This window comes from Abramis brama (assembly GCF_963993115.1).
Source record: "Abramis brama genome assembly, chromosome: 21".
NCBI classification, from domain to species: domain Eukaryota; kingdom Metazoa; phylum Chordata; class Actinopteri; order Cypriniformes; family Leuciscidae; genus Abramis; species Abramis brama.
Genome location: NC_139983.1, coordinates 18,479,155 through 18,501,426, shown reverse-complemented (window position 1 = coordinate 18,501,426; position 22,272 = coordinate 18,479,155). Strand labels below are relative to the sequence as shown.

At 37.7% G+C, this 22,272-nt stretch overlaps 2 protein-coding genes across 10 annotated transcripts in view; both read right to left on the bottom strand.

Annotated features, from left to right (window-relative positions):
* Window positions 1-219: 219 nt before the first annotated feature.
* Window positions 220-8,221, bottom strand: edaradd (EDAR-associated death domain). Of its 7 annotated transcripts, none has more exons than XM_084097530.1 (6): window positions 7,764-8,221; window positions 4,324-4,382; window positions 3,745-3,796; window positions 3,475-3,545; window positions 2,689-2,740; window positions 220-2,090 (listed from the first exon to the last, which is right to left on the bottom strand). In XM_084097530.1, exons 1-6 carry the CDS (start codon window positions 7,819-7,821, stop codon window positions 1,714-1,716), a joined length of 669 nt encoding a protein of 222 aa, XP_083953656.1. In that variant the 5' UTR covers window positions 7,822-8,221; the 3' UTR covers window positions 220-1,713. The 7 variants fall into 7 exon arrangements, with proteins under 7 accessions (XP_083953656.1, XP_083953657.1, XP_083953660.1 ...); XM_084097531.1 differs by having other exon boundaries at window positions 3,754-3,796; window positions 7,764-8,123; XM_084097534.1 differs by lacking the exon at window positions 7,764-8,221 and adding an exon at window positions 4,734-4,861.
* A 7,360-nt stretch (window positions 8,222-15,581) lies between these two features.
* The window catches only part of slc8a1b (solute carrier family 8 member 1b), an 81,442-nt gene continuing 74,751 nt past the window's right edge, over window positions 15,582-22,272 (bottom strand). For all 3 annotated transcript variants that reach the window (XM_084096939.1, XM_084096937.1, XM_084096938.1), the window contains exon 7: window positions 15,582-20,285. In XM_084096939.1, coding sequence (XP_083953065.1) covers window positions 19,909-20,285 — 377 coding nt within the window. In that variant the 3' untranslated portion in view covers window positions 15,582-19,908. The remainder of the gene's footprint in view (window positions 20,286-22,272) is intronic.

Below are 22,272 nucleotides of genomic sequence, written 5' to 3'. Positions count from 1 at the left end.
GTCACACTGTTATGCGGGATGCCTTAAATATAAACTTTAAAAAAAAGATCCTCTAAGGATATGAAAAATGGATACAGTACAGCAGTAAAACTACAATTACACAATTATTTGTTTAGTTTTTCACCACTTCTGACATCAACTATGCCAATAGTTCATAATGTATTGTTGATTAAAAATCATTTTGTACCTATTGACAAACAATTTTAACAAATATTTAGATACTGTGCATATAAATGTTTTATTTTTTTACAGAGAACTTCTGATGCACACAAACAGATGTGGCTTTACAATTCATACACAGGAAATTAAAAGCTAGGTAGAGTACAGAGCACGAAACCAAACACTTTTTAAAGAAGACAAAAATAATCTTGTTTAGAAGAGGTAATGTTGTCAAAAACCTACCCTATTACCTGCATTGTGATTGATATTTGACCATGAATTCTGAAACCGCAACCAGCTGCATTTTTTTAAACCATCAAATATTTCCGATAATCAAATTTAAAACAGCTCAGACTGTTTGAAGTTCCATCAACTTCCAGATCCACGGTTCTCTGCAGTTATACTGCTATTTTACTGCTCCTTTCTCAGAGACATACTAAATCTTTCTTAAAGACTCCTAATGATAGGGCGAAAAATAATTTAAGTGCCATTCATACCAACCGTGATACTAAATTCAAGTGCTCAGTAAGCAGTGCAATGGGAATTTGAATATATATCAAAATGTTTTATATGATACTTAAATCTAAATTTTGAATCTTTAACTGACTACTTCACAAACCCTCCCTACAGAATGAGTCTCATTCATAGAACACGAGCAGAACGAATTTTAGTGTACCATAAATAGTCAGTAAAACTTTTCTTACATCTTGCATTTAATTCAACAAATGGTTTACAGACAAAGGCCAATAATCAAAGCACACCATCCTGTACCATATACATGTAGCTAGGACTATTTAATTAAATAAATCCCAAGGTTAAACATTTTTTTACCTCATCAAATCTCGTCTTTTATGTTGTTTTACTTTTTACAGACTTGAATCAACTGCAAAATAGCTGTAATTTGTATGTGATTTGGCGTCAATCAAAATTATGAGCTACCTCTAACCTCATATTTTCCTGGGATATAAATGCCTTGTTGCAATAGGAACTTATAGGAAGCTGAATTACAGCTGAAATTAAGGAGATTCAGTTTGTGTGTCCTGACCAGCCACTCATTTGTGATTGATTCATAGGTCATTACGAGACTGCAGGCAAGACTAAAGGTGAGAAACCATCTCAAATGACTCATCACAAATGTTACAAAGGACACTTCATAAAAACACCTACAGTGGCACAACACACAGATGGCTGTTTGTATTAAAAATAAATTAAACAGTGTATGACTGGATTAACAGATAATTTCCAGACATGTTGTCACACCTGAGTGGTCTTTCCATTTCCCCCTTAAGTGCTGAGGCGCCACTGCTTATATTGTTGATCACCCTTCAATCGCATAGCTAATATCTGTATTTCAAAGATGTGAACCAATCTGTGAAACTTGGAGAGATGAAATCAGCCAAAAGTTCAAAATAAACTAAGTCCAGTGTACAACCTTGTAAACACTGTCTTTGTACCACCACTGTTCAGTAGTGTGTGTTCTGACCTGCTGTCCATGAATTTCAGATTCTACGAACACGTTTCATTCATTAAGGTCCAGTTATTATTAAGTCTCAGCTAATGGGCCTTCTGCCAGCGCGAGGGCCAGTCGTTCTCCAACCACCTCTGGAGCAATCGTAGCACATCGATGCGCTGGTAAAGCTGGCAAAGTTCGGTGAGCTCCGTGACAGGTTTCTGGTTGTAGCGCAGGAGGAACTCTTGAGTGGGACTCTGGTAGGTGGCACCGTGTGTGCGCTGCTCTAGAAGCGTGAGCTCGTCGTAGCTCATCCCCCAGCGGCTTGCAAAGTTCTTCCAGTTTTTGACAGTGCAGTGAGTTGGATCCAGCTTCAGCCTTAGGGTGTACAGAAGGTCTTCGTCGTTCATCAGGTCACTGATTTTGGGTGGAGGGGCAGAACACAAACACTCCTTACAGGACTTACGTTCTTTACTAAAGTCTAGAGAGTGGGGAAAGAAAAGCAGACATTATGGAATATATCCAAAATTTAATTCAACAGTAACAATACTTAAACCTACATTAGTTAACATGAACTACTATGAACAATATTTTTACTGCATTTATTAAAATGAGAGAATGCTAATTTCAACATTTACTAATGTATTTTTAAAATCAAAAATTGCATTTATTAACATTAATTAATGCACTGTGAACTAACATGAACATATAATGAACGTGAATGTTGCTGACTTACATGATTTGTCTTAAAGCATATTAAAACATTACATAGAAATATAAACAACATTAAAAGCTTGATTTTCAACACAAGGGGAACTTTAAAAGATACACTATGTAAATTTTGAGGAAGAACACGGTAGCCGGCATGGTAGGTGTACCGTAGTGATTCAGGATAAGATAAAAACATGGTCTGGAATATAGATTCATGTTGTACTTGCTCATTAGGTACATTTTGAACAACAACAAAAAAGGTGCATACTGTACTTTTAAATAATAATTTCTTAAACACTTAATTTTACACTGTATATGTTGTGATCACTTGTAGCATATAAAACTAATATTCTACCATCGATACATACCTGATGAAACAGAAGCCGATGGAATCAATTCTGTACCGTCATTTTCCACAGGCTGGGTGATAAAGAATAGATGTTAAGGCTTATGTATAAAAAGAAGGCTCTATATTATCACACGGTGAACGTGATTTCACCAAGTACCACATGATCCTGGATCAACATCTTTGTTGATCCTGGAACAACTTTCCAATCAACCAATCAGATTTGAGGAACAAGTTTACAGTTTATGTCAAGTTTAGGCTTAAAACCAGGGTGAGGTGCTTCAACATCAGTGTTATTCACCTGTCATTTCCCTCAGATTTTAGGGAAAAGTTTGGGTAGGGTTAGGTTTAGGGGTAGGGATAGGGTTATGACTAAATTTTGGGGCAGGAATGTTAATCCAGGATCAACAAAATATGTTGATCCAGGAACATGTCTTACTTGGCAAAATCACGGTGACCCATATCACACTTAGCACAAATACATTAAAATAAGGGGTACAGAACAAGTGAACCCACACCCCTAAAGAAAACGCAACTGAAACATATGAAACAAGTAGTAGGGGGAACAACCGCACAGTCCCGAGAAGTGGAATAAAATGTAGCCTTTGGCATTTACACAATTTATTACACAGCCCACATCATACAACTGCTCAAGAATCAGTACACCACACAATGTGTAGTTTGCATCTATAAATAAGGATGTCGTCAGAAATTAGTACGTGACTTCCGCAAATAATGATAGAAAGTGATCAGACCCAACTATATGCAAATAAATGATCTCAGGCAACTAAAAGATCACATGACTCACCTGTCGTATTCGGCCCACCGCTGACGTCAGATAACCAGGAGGAAGAGAGCTGAGCTGTAGGGTTACAGGATCTGTAGAGAATCAGGAGTCATATTTCTATGAATAAATCTGCTGATCTTTTATTAACAATTAAAAGAACATGATTATATGGAAAGTGTGGAGGCTCATTAAAAGGTCACCATTCTCAATAACTGAGATCAGCAGAATTGATTCAATAAGCAGACATGAAAATAAACAGAAGCAGCAACAATATAAATAAACAATAAATACCTCTGATACCTTGTGGATCAGTGACCTGAACAGGGTAATTTGACCTTAGAGACTGAAACACAGAAAAAAGAAAAGAAAAGAAAACATCAGCAAAGACCGTAGAGGTAAACAATACACCTTTGTTTCACTTTCTACATGTTGGGACACATTCGAAGAGAGGAGGTGCGTACAGTGAAGGGGGGGAAATTAAACTTTCAGATGTGTGGATAAATGAGCAGAGAACATGCTAGAACAAACCTCTGAGGGCGTCACACAACAAGGTAAGAGTGTGGGTTTCAAACCTGCTCCTCCCATCCAATGCTACTTTGATATCATGTATAAAAATCATGTCTAACCTACATAATCAGTGGCATTTGATCACAATATGAAAGGCGACAATGTTTACAACTCATGTAGTCTGTCATAACAAACCAAAACTAAACACCACATATGATTCAACTGATGTGTCAGTGCAGTGGGTATTACCCAACGTCATCAATCTATAACATTCCACCCAAATTTTCTAGAGTAAACTAAGACCTTTACTTTACAAAAAGATTCAACGGTTTGTATTTGAAAAATAAAACAATAAAAACATACCATCTCTGTAATGAAGGTGCTGGGGTCAGTGTCCTCCACCGGTTCAGAAGCCACTCTCCCTGCAAAAATCCCAAAGGTTAAACACCCCATCACATCAACATTAGTGCATCAATGTTGCATCATGTTAGACTACATCACACTGAACAACAACATATTTTCCATTTGTGAAATATACAGAATTTGTGCTAATATATATAAATATTTGGCACAAAAGAAAAGGTACAGGTTGAGACAAACGTTGAGGATATATGCAAGAACAAAATGCGACCAGTGCGATGGCATTTAAAGAGAAACAAATCCACACATTGAGTTCCAAAATCATCAGTTAAATATCTCATTTTCAAAGACGAAAAGAACCTGTTATTGTTTTGTCGCAAAAAAAAGGCTCCTTCGCTATACAAGTTACTTGCCGGATTCCAAAAAGTCGAGCAGTAGCAGATCACAAACACTCCTCAGAAGCTGTGTGACAATTACGGAACCAACAAACAGGATAAAGAAACAGAGAGAGGATTGCTAGTAAAAATGAGTAAGTGACTGTGAGAGGAAGGAAGTGTGAGAGACACATGTGAGTTTCAATTCAGAGGCAACGCTGCCTTGTGGCAGATTCAAACACAGATCTCTGCTTTCATGGCACAGAGACTATGATGCCATTCAATGTTATCACCCCAATTTGCTGTGCCAAAACAACGCTGAGCTTTAATGCTAGAATCAAAGTAAAGAGTTAAAGTCGTCATGAAATAAAATTCAACCTACATATTATATAAAAGTATTTTATTGATCTTATTGTGAACGATTTATCCATGCAGGCGTTCTATTTTTACTCTTTTTTAACCTGTGCAATGACAGTTTCCTCTGGTGACATGCAGGAATTCCCTAATCATTTGGTCTGGATAAGCCCCTCCCCTTTCTTGAGACCCGGCTTAGCCCCCGCTGCGATGATCTTGATCTGAAGGATTATTATTAGGCTACTTTTATTATTAAATTACTATTACAATTAATTTGCAATGATAATAAAAGATGTTAGATTACTTAGTTAACACAAAATACTTCTCTACGTATGGGCCACAAGGGAAATATTAAGAAAATAAATGAAGACTGTTATATACCGTTATCAGAACATTTTGAAGTAGATTTTATGTTTCACTTTCTGTATAAAGTGAATAATTCATAAAGTGAATAATTGGCTGGGGTTGAGACTTATTAATAACTTGCACTTTCATGGTTTAAAATGGAAATATTTCCAATAATGTGACGTGGCATTTTTCTTTAGCAACAATTGCTTGCAATTGAGCAATTGTTAAGAAGGGCCTCAGACTTGCAGTTTGAACAGATTCAGTATTCCTTAAAATAAAGAAAAACTGTGAAATGCAAACCATAATTTTGCGCAAACCTGCAATAATTAAATGTTAAATAACATAAATATACTTTATGTATTTAATCTCACTTTATTTGCCGATCCAATTCAACCATAATAATCAGCAAAAATTACTTTAGAATAACATTTGGGTTTCATTTTTTTGTTTTTATTGCTGAATTAAGTTTTGATTTTCTTCTCATGCATCCTATTCTTCTGCAGTCTAGAATGAAAGGTTTGTTTGAGCTGCGCCCTCTACTGTACAGGCGTGCTTTTGCATTTCCTTCAGCCTGAGGCTTATTCATTTCACTTTTGACGTGAAAGGGTTTTTATTTTGTTCTTAAAAAACAAAAACAAACAAACAAGCAAGCCCAGGTGAGAAAAAGTAACATAATACACTACTTTTCATTTTTTAGGAAGTAACACAATATTGCAATGCATTACTTTTAAAAGCAACTCCCCCCAACACTGCCCCAATGTGATGCTAGTCCTGAAGTGATGACAGCACTGGGTCAATACTAGGCACTTGGAATAGTCCAAGTTCCTGTTAAATAAGTATATAAAGCATTTTTTTTTTTTTTTTTTTACTTTTATCATTCGTCTCTTTTTCAAGATAAAGCATAATCAAATGTAACTTCCATTATACAGAGTTATGCTAAAGGGACAGTTACTAGAGACACAACTTCAGACATCAGCCTGAATGCCTGTCTGTTTCCTAAGGCCGGTGAGGGAAAAGATCGATCACGTTGTCTGGTTATAAACCCAGTCTCGCCTACACCAGACAGCTTAACCACAGTTGTACCACACAACGTGCGTTCATGACCGCTGCCGCTGATTCACACGAAAGACAGGCAAACACAATTCAGAGGAATAAAGTGGTTCCTTAAAACGGTCCTTGAAAACTTGAGTATGAAATATAAAGGGTATTTTCTAAGAAATCCCATCAGCTGAAACAGGATGTTGACTGTCTGAACTGAAACACACTTTTAAATGTAATGATGGTGACTGCTGAAAGTACATGCAGGGAAAAAACAAGAAACAAACTCTGATGTAAGCATCAAACCGGAAAGTGCCTATAGCACCTTGAGCTGATGTTATCTCTGGAAAGATATTTTCATTTCTTCTGCCCCACTAACAAAAATACCCAACACTTATGCAAAATTATTTGATGCCAGTATGTGCTACAAATGTTTTACTCATTCACAATCCAGTGTGTTTCATTCTTCACAGCTGTGGAGAGATTAACTAAAACTCATGGACAGATCTATCTACAGGTGCCACATTTAGCCCCAGTCAGTACTGCAGACGAATCCAAACCTGTGCAGCCTGCATCTATTCATGAGTGTTTCTGCTCAGCCAGGGAATGCAGAGAGCGTGTAGCTGCTTGCTCGGGATGCACTTGAACAGATAAAATGTAAACCACATCATAATATAATCCTGCAGGGCAAAACCCTCTGCACAGATCTTCTTCTGCATGGCCACCCATACACTAGCAGAAGCAACACAAACAAATCCTGCAGTATAAACCCAGCCACCTCTACATACAAAGAAGAAAAGCCTTTAAAAATCAAAACAGCAAGTTTTAGTAACTCAAACAAATATATGAAAATTAAACACGGCATTCGTAGCCTATTGCTGAAGTCACACCATATAGACTACAGCTATATAAAGCAAGATGAAGTCAACCTGAGTTGCACTTGATGTGTCCCAATATATATATATATATATATATATATACACACACACACACACACACATACACATACATGTATGTATATATATATATATATATATATATATATATATATATATATATATATATATTATATACACACACACACACACATGTATATATATATTAATACAAATATTTATCCTAACTGCAAATGCATGTGTCTACTTATGTTTACAGAGCAACTAAAGACCTTAGCTCTTATAGTATTCATCGTTTGCTACTGCATTAATTAGAAAAACTGAAACCAAGTAGCCTACTTAAAGACCGAGAAAAAACTTTGCCACTCCGGTATAAAGCACATTTTCTCTAGGAACAAAGAAAGTTTAGTAAAGATCACGCAGATTTACTTACCAAATGGCTCGCTAAACGCCTTCAAACTCGTCATGTTCACTGCGATTGTTTCAAACATAGGAAAAGTTCGCTGATGACCTTTACACGATAACTGGATGAAAATGTTTCGGGACAACTCCGGTGTTTCCTTCACCTGTGAGCGTGTTGCGCGTGCTGTCCTGGCAGATAGAGTCTACACAAAAACCTTCAAACTACCTGAGCCAACTTTACCTGCACAGCATAACAGACATCTAGGTGTAATGACGCGAGCTATGGGAGAGCAGAGCGCTCAAGAATCTCTCTCCCACTCTAGGAAATTGCGTAGTAGATGCGCGAGAATTTACGCCATAGATAACGCCATAATTTCTCACCTCTGCCTCTGACGTGAAAGTTCCCATATAGACAGGCTAGGGTCATGAGTTTAATGATTCCCAGGGAACACAATGTTCTTGCTTCGTATAAAAGTATCTGCCCAATGTAAAAAATAGATAAGGTCATGAGTTTAATGATTCACAGGGAACACAATGTAGGCTACTTGCTTTGTATAAAAGTATCTGCCACATGTAAACGATAGATTGTTAATGAATATTCTCAATTGTATTCATGAGGATAAAAAAAGATCTGAATGAACAATGAAATGCACCATCAAGTAAAAATAAAATATTTTCTTTACAAAGTGACTTCTCAAACATATAAACTTTCAAAAAATAATTTAGTTAACTGGGCTAATTTGTGAATAAACTTTATTTTTTAACTTGATTTAGGAAGGAAATAAAAAAATAGCAATAGGAGGCTATAGGCTACATCTTAAAGCGAGCACACATGTAGCTTCTCTCAGTTATGACAGAGCCTACTATTTAGGCCTACATTTTATTACTACTTGCATTTGTCTGTGTTAATTTAAACTTGTTGCGTGGTCTATAGGCGTATTGCTAACTTGCTGGGCGTAAGCTATACAAAAATAACCCCTGACCCAGGAGCCTATGTGTAATACAGTGGTTGGAAAAAAACTGCCTCAAAAATAGGCTACTAGTTTCAGTTTGTGTGTGTACTTTTTCAATTATACTTGTGAGGGACAAATGTCCTCACTTATATAGGCTAGTTAAATATTTAATGGACATCTATGCAATATCTTCACTAATATAGTGGAAAAAAAACATCTGTGTGTGTGTGTGGTTCAGGTAAACCTAAATCTTTTTGGTTGCCCATGAGCTTAAGCCCATAAATCATACGAAATTAGGTATTTTGAAAATGTAAAAATGCAGAAAGTTTTCTGTGATTGGTAGGTTTAGGGGTAGGGTTAGAATATACAGTTTGTACAGTATAAAACAATCATTATGTCTGAGGGAATGTCCCCATAAAACATGAAAACCCAACGTGTGTGTGTGTGTGTGTGTGTGCGCGCGCAGAATGTCACCACTGTGGGTCGCTATAAGCTCACGGTAAATAAAAAAACTAAAAAACACATTATTTGCCTCATAATAATGATAATTTCTGCTAAGAATGACAGAGGGAATTGTTTTGCCGAGCTCTTGGTTGATGATGGTTTTATCTGCAAGGATAACATTTTAACAGAGTACCCAGAGAACAAACAGGTTTGATAAGCTTTGATTAATCAATCAGAGTGATTTATTTCAACTAAATTAAATTAAACGTAGGGTTTTAGAGAAGTGCACATGCTAAGGTCACCCATGTTGCATGTTATTTTTCAATTTGTATTTACATTCACATTTGGTGCTCAATTCAATTGAAAACGTGTGGCAGGAGAATAGTGTTCTATTTACAGAATAGTGACAGAAATGAATAGTGTTCCATTTACAGATAGTGACAGATCACAGATGTGTTCTTACATGTAGAATAACGCAAAGCCTAATAGCAGTCAACTTATAGAATAGCAGAGCAAAATAGTGTTTTGCATTTAGAATAGATCACACTATAGTGTTCTATATACAGAATAGTGACAAAGCAAGATCATAATTTGTGCTTAAAGAGCATCTCCGCAATAATGAGTAAACAATAGTTCTCCAAGCTCATTTATGACACAGTTTGGTTATTCCATCTCTTTCCTCCCATCATCCTCTATAAATGTTAATGTTGGCTTCACTTCATTGAGGTGAAGTATTAGATGTATCCATGTAGAAAGAGGACATTAATACACTTCTTGGAAAGGATCAACCAGAATAATTAGCTGCTCGCTATGTAGCCTACTAAATGCTCCATTGTTTGAAATGGCAGGCCATTGTGTGATGTACAGCCATGCAATGGCCTGTTTTCATTCTTGAAATGGTCCGTTAAACAGCAGTGGGTTTGAGAAGAGGGACAACCTAAATGAAAAGCAAGTGGCTAGGCTACTGTTAATTATGTGCTAATCAAATTTAGCACTAAATCTGCAGGGCTAATTACTGAAAAATGAACATATCTCCAATCATTTCTCATTCATGTGTATTTTCTTAATCATTTTTCATTCAATGAATAATGAGGGAGAGTTACTGCAGAGTATCTATATTAGACTGTGATGTGATAGCCATGTATGGTAACCCGTAGTCATTTTCCTGCCGGTACTGAGAATCGAACCCGCAAACTTTGGGTTAAAAGTCTGACTCTATAACCAATAGGCCACAACTGCCCAAAATATTACAGTGACACTGTAACTGAAAAAAGAAAAAGGTTTTGAAAGCACAAAAGAAGTCTCTGGTCTTACATCTTCAGTGCTGTGAGATGTGATCTATTTCTAAATCGAGTGACTTATCTTAACTGGGAGATAACTATGTAATCAGATTCAATTTAGCTTTTGTAACTATGACAAAACTAAAAAGACATGACTCAGAACTACTGTAAGAGTTTCAGTTTCTCTCATGGTTTTGAAGTGGATTTTGAAAAATAAACAAACAAACAAACCAATAAATAAAATAAACAAAAAGTATTTACCATAATGAAGCTGTAGGTAAAAAAACAAAACAAAAACAAAAGCAAAAAAACGATTGTCTCATGGTTATAAAAAAATTCCCCCAAACACAAATTATTATCAAACTTAAAGGAACACTCCACCGTTTTTTGAAATAGGGCTTATTCACCTTCTTTCCTACATTTAGATAGGTGGGCAAATGCATTTTTGTCTCAGTGCATGCATTGTTTTAGTTTGACAGGGTCGGCGCTAGCTTAGCTTAGCATAATGAATGGAATCCTTTGTTGCCAGCTAGCATGGCCTGAGTAAAAGTGATATAAAAAACAAATAAACACCTAATTACTTATTGTGGCCTGCGTATTCACAGCGAGTACAAATAGTGATGCAGATTAACACTAGGCGATTTCCTATGCAGATATTGACTTGGGACTATATTAGGGGGAAGCACAGGCGAAGCACTGCTACTTGGGCACAGAGATATCACGCCCAAGTAGCAGTGCTTCGCCTGTGCTTCCCCCTAATATAGTCCTTAATATATAAGTCAATATCTGCCTAGGAAATCGCCTAGTGTTAATCTGCATCGCTATTTGTACTCGTTGTGAATATGCAGGCCACAAGAAGTAATTAGGTGGGGTTTTTTTTATTTTTTATATCACTTTTACTCAGGACATGCTAGCTGGCAACAAAGGATTCCATTCATTATGCTAAGCTAAGCTAGCGCCGACCCTGTCAAACTAAAACAATGCATGCACTGAGACAAAAATGCATTTGCCCACCTATCTAAATGTAGGAAAGAAGGTGAATAAGCCCTATTTCAAAAAACGGTGGAGTGTTCCTTTAACGTGTTCCTCCAACATGTTTTTTTTTTTTTTGCTTAATTTTAATTTTATTTTTTGCCTTATAACAAGGGAAATTGTGATTGGTGCCTCCCCCAAAAAAGTAAATATTGACTTCTAATTGCTTGATGCCCTTGTGTGGAATGCAAGAAAAATAATAGACAATTAGACATTTACAAAATAATTATATTTGTTGATAGTGTTGAGAGTGTCATCATAATAAGCTGTTGCATTTTCAACTAGTTTAAGGATAGCCTACGTCTACATTAAGCCGGATACATTTGAAATCGCCATTTTCGTTTCAAAACGCTCTCAGTCCACACTGGCGATTTCAAGTGTTTTCTAAAAGTTTCACATCCATGACTGAAATGTCGAAAACGCCAAATTCACCTTACTGTGCATGGGTAAAACCTCATAAACGTTCATTTAGATGATACAGATGGAACAGACATAATAAGGCTTTCATGCCATTCTTCTGTCAGGATCATTTTATTTAGAAAAATATCTCACCATTCACTGATACGTCCAGATCGCACATATAATTTGGTCTAAAACACAACTGCTTTCATGCACTCTCAGAAAAAAAGGTACAAAAGCTGTCACTGGGACAGTAGGCTACCCTTCAAAAGGGTTACTTACATTTAGGTACTAATATGTACACTTTTTGTACCAATATGTACCTTTGAGGGACTAATATGCACTCTTTAGGTACAAAGGTGTACCTTTTGAAAAGGTACTGCCACAGCGACAGCTTTTGTACCTTTTTTTTGAGAGTGTATTTTGACACAGGACAGCAAATGCGAGTGAATTTTCTGTCATCTCTGCAGAACTGTGATATGAAGAGTGTACAAAGAAACATATTTACCAACAGATAGCACATAACAGGCACAATACCGGTATAAACATCGTTATCTATCGGTTCAATATGTGTCACATGACTAAAACTGCGTCATCGTTTTAGAATACCTCCGTTTTCACAGTCCACACTACAACGCGAAAATGTAGTTTTCAAATTCATCCACTTTGGAGAGCGCTTTCAAAAAGTCGCGTCTTTGTTGACAAAAACGCCGTCTCAGTGTGGACAAGGCCTAAGACACGCTCAAAGCTGAGATTATCCCTGGAATGAAATAAAAACTTATTTTATTACAGCATAAATAGATAAGGACACTTGTTTCTATTACTTCAATTTGCAATTAAAATTCCTTTGAGGTGCCTCCACAGCCTCCATAAACGTGTCTCAAGCTAAATAATTGTCTACTGTAGAAAGAGGAAAACCTTGTCTAATACTTCTTAAAACACAATCAACACTTCTCTCCTAAATTAGTCTAGCACAGAACAGTTTTTTTTATTTGCTTAAGAATACAACAACACAGTATAACACGAGGAAACATTACTGCTGTGTTTCAAAGAATGCTTTAATCTATTCAGAATGAGTAAAGAGTGTTTTGTAAGACTGTATGTGATATGGTTGAGCACAAGTCACTGTGGCAGGCCCTCTAAAATAACACTCTCTACAGGGCTCAGAGACCACTGCCCTGCCATTTATGTGACATTTAAAAACTCTTCATGCGATCTAAGTCGCTCCTGTCTGAATGATGACTGTTTAGAAATGCACACATTCAAGCACATGATTATTGAACATCATCTCTGCTGATTCATTCGCATGCCAAACAATAGTAGAAAAGCTTTTCAAAGCAACAAGATAATAGTAAATGACAGAGAAAAAGAGAATGACTATAATAAAATGTGTCTGCTCGCTAGCAGATGCTCTGTCTCACGAAGAGCAGTTTGGTCTGAAAACAGCTGATTATGTCTGATTCTGACATAATTGCTTCCCATCAAACCATTTTAAACTTTAATGAAAAGCATTTAGGCAGACTGTGTGGATGTGCGCGTTTATGAATATTTTGAATATTCTGCCTCTCACACAACAGCGCTTGGCCTAAATGACTAAAAGACTGTAGGTTTTCGAAACACATGAGGCATTAGAGCAGAAACACAGCTGATGCTAATGTTTGTTGGATGATTGATGAATCTGTGTTCCGCAGTCTTTAATCTGTCCTGTCACGTACGTTAAACTGCAGTGCATTTCGCACCGGCTAAAGCTGATGGAAATCCAGGGCATAGCCTCAGGGGCTGTGGGTTTCAACAAGGGGTTCTTCTCAAACGAAAGGCTGCAAACCTCGGCACGTCATCAAGAGCCTCGATAACAGCACAGCAGACTACTTCCATAAAAGGCATATAAGTATTAGTATCCGTTATCAGTTCATGTGGAATTGAAGGAGTCTGTGTGCCCAATTACAGTTACATTGGGTCAGTTAGTTCTACCAGAAAGACTCAGGAGGCAAAATACCGTAACCAAGCAAGCAAATATTATGATATAAAGTTATTTGGCGTAGGCCCCGTCCGTAGCTCGTAAACCAAGGGTACGGAATCTGCATTTCCTGCCTGAAGACGAAGGCAGGGGCGCAGCCGACCCCCTGTGAGGTATGGGAAGGGACCATCCTGGTGTTGGTGGGGAGGATGGAGGGGAATGAAAGCGTCAGCATCTGCGAACTCAGACACGTGTAAGTATCGATCTTTTATACAAGTATTAGAACGCGATTGGATAGATGAGAAGGTAATAAGTGACGTAACAATTGAGTCTTCCCAGCAGAACTTATACGCTAAAGCTTTCATTTCTTGGTTCTTTATCTGAGGTTCTGTTCAACGTGAATGTCTCCTTTATTAGTGGCATGAAAGAATTGCCAAATGAAATTTTTCTGAAGGCCATTTTCCCACAGAGAAGAGTCCAAGTTCAGTCTCGCCAGAACTCATTACCTGGACTACAGATGGAATCTGAGTTATGGAGTGATTTGTGTTCACAAAGAGCACAAAGAGCTTTTAAGATGAAATTCATGGACTGGCCCATGGTCACCCAATAAATAGAGAATAACAGAAAAAAGTTCTGGACGTGCATTATGAAATCTCTGTTATTTTATTAGACAGACAAATACAGCTTATGCAAACACCTGTCCAGGATGAAATTAATCATCAAATAGCTCTGTCCTCTTTCTCTCTCATATGTAGCAATGGGATTCATTTTAGAGAATCGGTTCATTCAGGTTTTTTTGTAAATAAAACTTCACTAATCATTGATTTTCTGATTAATTTGATCATCCCCAAAATGTGTTTCTGTGCCAGGTAAATACCCTCTTGATGTTGCATGATCTTGTTGGTTATAAATTTGTATTGTCCCCTTATATGCGTACTGTTATTTTTTTTAAATCAAATTTAAAAGATTTACTCATAAAGAAACAAATAGCCATAGGGCCTAATACCTTTGAAAAATGTACACAAAAAAATTACAAATATGTTAAGTCTACTTACATGAGGTGTGGTGACAGTAATAGTTGTCAGTGTAAAGATGCTTTCACATTAATAAAAATGTCAGTGAAATTTCATGGTAAAAGGTCCATTGACAGTAGCGATGCATAAGGTACACAAATCAAAGTTACTTTCAAACCAAGCAGCTTTCTGTTGGTCAGCGCGGTGAAAACGTTACTTGAACATGAGCTTAATCTGAGCGAGGAACTTTTTCGCTCGCACGCTAAACTCCCGATGGCGCGCATTCCTATTAAAATTACTAAATTTCGCTGAGCAATGGTAAATATGAAACATACTGAGAGCACCATACTGAGGTAGGGTAGGAAATGTTTTTCATAAACACTTTTTTTTATACTGTTTGAAATGGTTAAGAACTGGTAGAGGTCCTACCAGGTCGAAAAAATATGATCATATAACCCTAATTCTATCATCCCTGCACTGGTTACCTATTAAGTCCCGTATCGATTACAAAGTATTGCTACAGACCTATAAGGCCCTAAATGGTTCAGCTCCTGTGTATTTAACTGATCTTCTATCACGCTCTTCAAGGTCACAAAACTCTGGACTTTTGGTAGTACCTATAGGATATCTAAGTCCAAGAGTGTTTTCACATTTGGCTCCTAAACTCTGGAATATCTTTATCTGGATAATCAACACCATTACTGATGACACCTTTTGAGTGTGTATGTGTATTCAGAAACATAATCATAAAAAGAGACACACTGCAGCCACTTAGCTCTAAACAGGATATCCCAAACTTTATTTCCTGCGTAGAGGTGTACTAGGGGAGCAATCACAGTTAGTGGACGTCCATCTTATTAGATTGAGTGCAACACAAAAAAAAATCAAAAAAAAAAAAAAATCATATTTAATTATTCAGATCGAAATTAAAACAACCTAACGATCGAAACAAAACAGCGTGAAATAAAGCGAAAAGTGAGAAAGAAGAGAGAAGAGAGAGAGCGTGAGGAGGAAAATAGAGTCAGCTTTAATAAGCCCATGACAAGAGGACTGTGTAAGACACACTATGCCACAAGGCCACACACACTTGCATTAACATGACTATCAGCGTTAGCTTGTACACACACAATGATTTGAGCCCCTCAATCTGTACAAGACAGATAAGATATTAAAACTCACAGCCTTCATTTAGATTAGCTATTACGTTACATACAATACATTCAGTCCTGCTTTGGCATGAGAGCTTTCTGCCATGTTGTTTACACTGCAAAAAAAAATAAAAAATCTGTTTTGTCTTGGTTTCCTTTAAAAATATTCTCAACACTATTTGACATGTTAAATATTCAATTGTTATTATCTCTTCTTCTGAAACCTAAACCCCTTTAAATTGTGTTAGATTTATGCTTGAAACAACAAAAAATAATTTAAGATATAGATATTCTCTTATATTACACATGCAAATGTATCTTGTTTTATGGATTTTTAGATATTTCTACTGGAAAGCAAGACAAAACGACTAGTTAAGAACAATATTCCTTGCTGTATAAGTGGTTTTGCAAACCTTTATACATGCTATAAATTTATACATTATAAATAAGTGAAATGTAGACATTTACACACATATACTCATTGTTCAGGAATACCAGGAACATCTTTACACATAGACTGTCATTGTTTACAAAATACAGCCTACAGAATTTCACTGGACACATTAATGCAAGAAGTAAGTGAGGCCTTGGATTGGAGAGTTAGAGGAGAGAGAGAATGAGAGGGGGAGGGGAGGAAATAATATTATTTAAAGATTAGTATTAAACCCCTGAAAGGCTAGAGACCATCTGAGCAGTGAGGAAGAGAGAGGGGTTTAGGAATGTAAGACATACACAAGGCAAACCCTGACACTTCACACACATTCTCCTAATGTTATACAGACATTTTCCAGATGGTTCACTGATTTTTGCAAGATGGTTTACAGACTCGGAGCAGATAAATGACGGATTAATTCCCTTAATTCTTACAGATATCACAGATTGCTCCAGACCGACCAAGCACGCACACACGCACACGCACACGCACACACACGCACTGCTCAGCGAAGAAACTAGAACAAAACAAGCTCTATGCAACAATCAATCCAAAAGGCAATATTTGTCATTCTGAAGTTCTTAAGGGTCTCAAATAAATACGTTGTATTCTCTCTGTGATAATGGCAGAGTGGTGACTCTGCCTTCATTCTGCTGTACATTATATACATAAACACCTGAACGCTTCAACGACAAAATATTTCATACCGTTAAATAATACAACCACTGCAACAACCAAGCAGAGGGCCTTGACATATTGCTTCCTTTGTTTGTACATGTGCTCCTGTACCAAACGACAGATACTGCCTTTTTAATAAACATGAGCAAGTAAAAAAAAAAGAAAAAAGAAACACATTCAAATGAAACTTACGGACAGGAAAACCAACCGAACAAGCGAACGAAACGAAAGTCTGAATATCTATACAGCTTTCAAACCTCTGGTCGACTACGTTAATGAAGGGGATTCTGCGTACTATATACAGACAGGTTAGCATCCATGCATTGTCAACACGAAGCACATTAACATTCCAAATATGGACATGGCAAACAAGGGGGCGGGGCACAGGGAGGGGCTAGGTTTCACAGGGGGTGGGTCCAATACAGCCACACCCTGATTTACAGACCGCAGAGCACAGATGTACAATTGCTGACCCTTGCTCTGCCAAAGCAAATACATATACAGTATAAACCGGACAGAGCAGGTACACTTTGAACGTCCCGTACGGAGAGACGCACCTGCGGTCGGTTAGTGTGACGGCCAGCGAGCAGCACGTACGGCGAGAGTCCATGAAAATCTTCACGGCAGAACTTGGTATGGCTGTAATTCACATGGTTTCACCAACTCCAACTTCATTTGTTTGTTTATTGGTTAAATAGATGTTAGGCTTCAGGAAAAAGTCTTTTTTTATCAATGTTGTTTTTTTCCTTCATTGTTTGTAGTGTCTTTCTTGTGGATCATAGTATTAGCAAGCAACAGCGGACCATCTTCACCAGGGACTGAAGGTCATCATCGAAGGTTTCCTACAGAAACGCCCTGAAGCTGGTACAATATTGTTTCCTTTCATTAGAAATGTAAAACAAAATAAAACACAAGCAACAAAAAATTTAGAATAAACAGCTATTCAAGCAATTTTTTTTTCTTCTCTGCCACTGAAACTACAAACCCCCAACACAGAATCCCAGAATTCCGTTAAAAACACTCTTTCATCACAGGAAAAGGTGTTCAGATGCAGTAAAAGAGCTGTAGGCTGGATCCCTTCAGTACAAACACCTATAAGAAATGTCACCAAGGCCTCTTTATCCTTGCAAGGACATTTTTTTTTGGTGTGGGTAAAAAAATGTACGATCGAAATACAAAACCCACTTCAGGGGCTGTGTGGCACACTGCAGTTCTCCATTAGAAAGATTTTCCCTTTGGCAAATTTGGCGCAGAATACACAATATCTACGTGTAAGTATAAGCGTGATTTTATTTTCACTTACCCACTAAGACTGGAAATCGAACTTTGGAAAGGACAGTGAAAAAATCCTGCAAATGCATTTTCAAAATTTAAAACGAGCTCCTTTTTTCAGTTCGTTTGTGTTAAACCATGCTATCCTAAATAAGTTTAAAGTCAAATTCAGATTAGTTCTACAATTTCTGCTTTTAAATCGACCTACGTCTAAAATCGTGACTACTCTACGAGATTTGCCTTACAGCTCCGTATGCAGCGAATCTACAAAGTACAAAGAAGTAATCTCAGCAGGGTTGGAGGGAAAGCGTGCCCTCGTAAACTCCACATAGATGAGTGACTGAGTGTATCTGTATGGGACATTGAGCAAGTTTACCAAGCAAAAGTCTACCAATTATACATGCTTGCATGTGTAAGACTGTAAATTGTGAACAAAATCTCCAAAAGTATGGCCACTGGTTTTGCGTTTTTCTCGTAGTGTGTGTCTATAAATGTATGCGTGTTGGTTTGGACGGAAAGTAACAGTCATAATTGTAAACTCTTAATGTGATGTTGGCAAAAGCATGTCACATGCTGGATTATCTCACTACACTGACCTAACATACTTTCCATTGATTGCATAAATTAATAATCTAATCTATAACGAACCGCGGTATGTTCATATTAGAGAATTCAGGATGTTCCTTAACCCGAGCTCATTCAAATAGCACTTTACGGTCTTTGAGAACGTCAGATCAAGGCTCTTAAATCAAAGTCTTGCACTAGTGCACCTCTTGTTTCTGAAGCTTCAGCGCCAGGAGAAGAGATTGGAGATGGCATACTGCACTCACTTTATTGTTATTCTCTTTCTGAACTGAAATGAACTGCACCAGTGCAAGAGATGGTTAAAAACTGGCCTTCACAACAATAAATTACACAGAGCTGCTCTTGAACACGACAAAAGCCGTTTAGAAGGATGCCCAAGCCGTAAACGAACGGCAAAATTTGACCCCTTTCGGTTAGGACTGCTCAGATTACATAATCTGTAAACACATAAAGTGGTGTGTCTGAAAATTCACCCAAGCAAATTTACCGCTCGGTCCACATTAAGATAACAAACCTATAACACACAGCCACATTACCCAGAGTTCCATGGCACTATGAAGGGAGCTTACAGATTCCACGGTCCCACGTGGCTTTTATACTGGGTTAGGTTAAAAAAGCACAACTACAGTAGTTAAAGGTAGCAATAGTAGCTTTTCATAGTCTAGATTTAATGTTTGAACACTGTGGTCAAACCCCGTCCAATCAGATGCAGTCATTTAGCACACACAACAAACAAGGAAAGAAGAGGATGAAGGAGTGGCGTGTGGAGAGAACAGAACAACAGGCCGATGGTCTGCGGAAAACGATTATCCACATGAACCCGAAAGCGAGTCCACCGCTGTTGCCTTCTTTAGTCTTTTCCCTTTATTTGAACAACCTTTAGTCTTTGCGTATTTTCCACAGAATGCATGAACGTGTGTGTCACTGTGTGAAGGTGTGTAGTTCTGAGAGTGTATGTATGTGTGAGCGCATGTACGTGTGTTTAGAAGCCCTTGATGTGGCAGTAAGCCTCCAGAGAGGAGAACAGGATGTAGAGGAGCCAGAGGCTGATGAAAAGCATGGTGGTCAGCACTTTAGCAGTCCGCGGACCCCCCAGCTCACCGCCGATGTCGGGCCGACGGCGGTACATGAGCACCGCCACGCAGATGAAGGCGAAAATGGTGAAAAGGGTGACGGAGAAGGCCAGGCTACCCGGCTCCACCTTGAAATCGCGCCCCTTTGAGTTGTGGTAGATGGCGGCGATGGACCAGGCCACTCCGATGCCCAAGAAGACGTTCACAGCATTGCTGCCGGTCACGTTTCCGATGGACGCGTCGGCGTACTGATCCTGTGTCGCTGCTACTTTACTGGCAAAGGTGTCTGAGAGGAAGATGATGAGGAAGGCAGGACAGGAGAGGAGAAAAAAAAAGGAGAGATGGGAAAGAAAGATTTTAGTACAGTGAAATACTTATTTGAATAGTTATCTTGATTCATAAACATTCTGATAACTTAAACAAGCATAAATAAACAATACCATTCAAAAGTTTTCGATCTGTGAGATTTTTCTGTTTTCTTTTGCTCACCAAGTCTGCATTTATTTGATCCAAAATACAGCAAAAACACTAATAGTGTGAAATAGTTTTACAATTTAAAAGAACTGCTTACTATTTGAATATCTTTTAAAATGTAATGTATTCCTGTGATGGCAAAAGCTGAATTTTCAGCATCATTACTCCAGTCTTCAGTGTCACATGATCCTTCAGAAATCATTCTAATATGCTGCTCAAGAAACATTTATTATTGTTATCAATGTTGAAAACAGTTTTTTTTCCTTGATTCTTTGATGAATAAAAAGTTCAAATGAACAACATTTATCTGAAATAGAAAGCTTTAAGCGGTAGTGTCTAATAATAAATGAAAAAAAAAAAAAAACAGGTTTCGAAACATTTAGTTCATTTATTTTGAACCAAATGTACAGCTAAATAAAACTTAAATCATAAATCTAATGAGAATTCTAAAACTGAGTGAGGTTTATGCTTAAAACAAGAACAAAATTCAAGACAAGAAGTAATCTTTATATGAGTAATTAAAATAATTCTACTTCAAGTACTGTACATCTTGTTCGTCTAAATATTATTACTATTTTAGCAGAGCACAAACAAGCATACGCACATAGTACCCATCTCCTCTCTCTCACTCATCTCTCCTTTTTTGGTGAGGATGCAATTTTGTAATAACAGCCTGGTTAACCTCTGATTTGAGCTGAAATCAGTGGGCATTTAAACAGTGTGGTTTTTCTGTCGCTCAGAGACAGCTGCATGCTAACAGGGTGATCTATTGCAGACAGCTGAGAAACCGTGAGGTGCTGATTGTGCTTTCTGTCAGGGAAGGCCTCTAAATAACCCATACACTCCCTTTCAAACTCTTTCTTCCTCCTTGTCTCCTTTAATTTTCCTCTCTCTCTTTCGTTATGCTAATGCAGTTCATAACGCATAACCCTGCTGAACTGCTCTGGACATGTTGATATTACTCTTTTCTGCCTGTGGGAACAAAGAGCCATTTTCCTCATTTAAAGGTCTCGCTATCCTGCGGATACACTCTGATATTCACACATTCTAATATTATATTCACGCACACATAATAGGATCAAGTAAAGACATTTATAATGTTACAAAAGATTTTGATTTCAAATAAACCTTGTTGTTTTGAACTTTCTATTCGCCTAAGAATTGTCGTGTCGAAGCTTTTCGGACAGCTCAAAGTTGTCATCTGGTAATTGCGGTAATTCCAGCGCGACATGACTGCAGCACTCAGCGTCTGTCTAAAAGTGAAGGTTAGAAACTCTCGGTGGAAATCTGACAAAGTATCTGAGAACAACAGATGCATTTAAGGGCTTAAAAGACCACAATTTACGCTGCAGCATCTCAAGGCTATAAGATTATAAAGTCAAAGCTGGGTTTTACCGTAAAGTAGCCTACTTAACTCTGAAATAACATTTTCCTTCTCGTTATTCATCACTCTCCTGTTATGTTGTTGTAAACAACAGCATGGACGGAGCCGTTTCCATGGCATTACCAAGGAAATTCTCAGTTAAGGCTCAGCTAACACCCAGTCTGGTGTAAAGTCCTGCCAACGAGCCTGGCAGTGTGCGGACGACAACTGCCGCTAACGTGGGTGTCAAGGCAATGCATAGCTTCATCCCAGAAAGACTCTTGGGAGCAGTTAATCATTACGGAGTTAAATGGATCAGCGTTTCCAGACTGTAACAGACTTTCAAACTGTTATAAACCTCATATGCTTACGTTCGCATATGGACACAAACTTGACAGAACGACCACACATATCAAATGAGTACTTTATCGACTAT

Bases quoted from the DNA above. Each gene is read 5' to 3' on its own strand.
- edaradd (XM_084097530.1), bottom strand. From the start codon at position 7,821: ATGTTTGAAACAATCGCAGTGAACATGACGAGTTTGAAGGCGTTTAGC. The intron at 3,797-4,323 runs GTATGTTTTTAT...TCTGTGTTTCAG, and splicing joins GCACCTTCATTACAGAGATG to TCTCTAAGGTCAAATTACCC. The intron at 3,546-3,744 runs GTATTTATTGTT...GATTCTCTACAG, and splicing joins TGATCCACAAGGTATCAGAG to ATCCTGTAACCCTACAGCTC.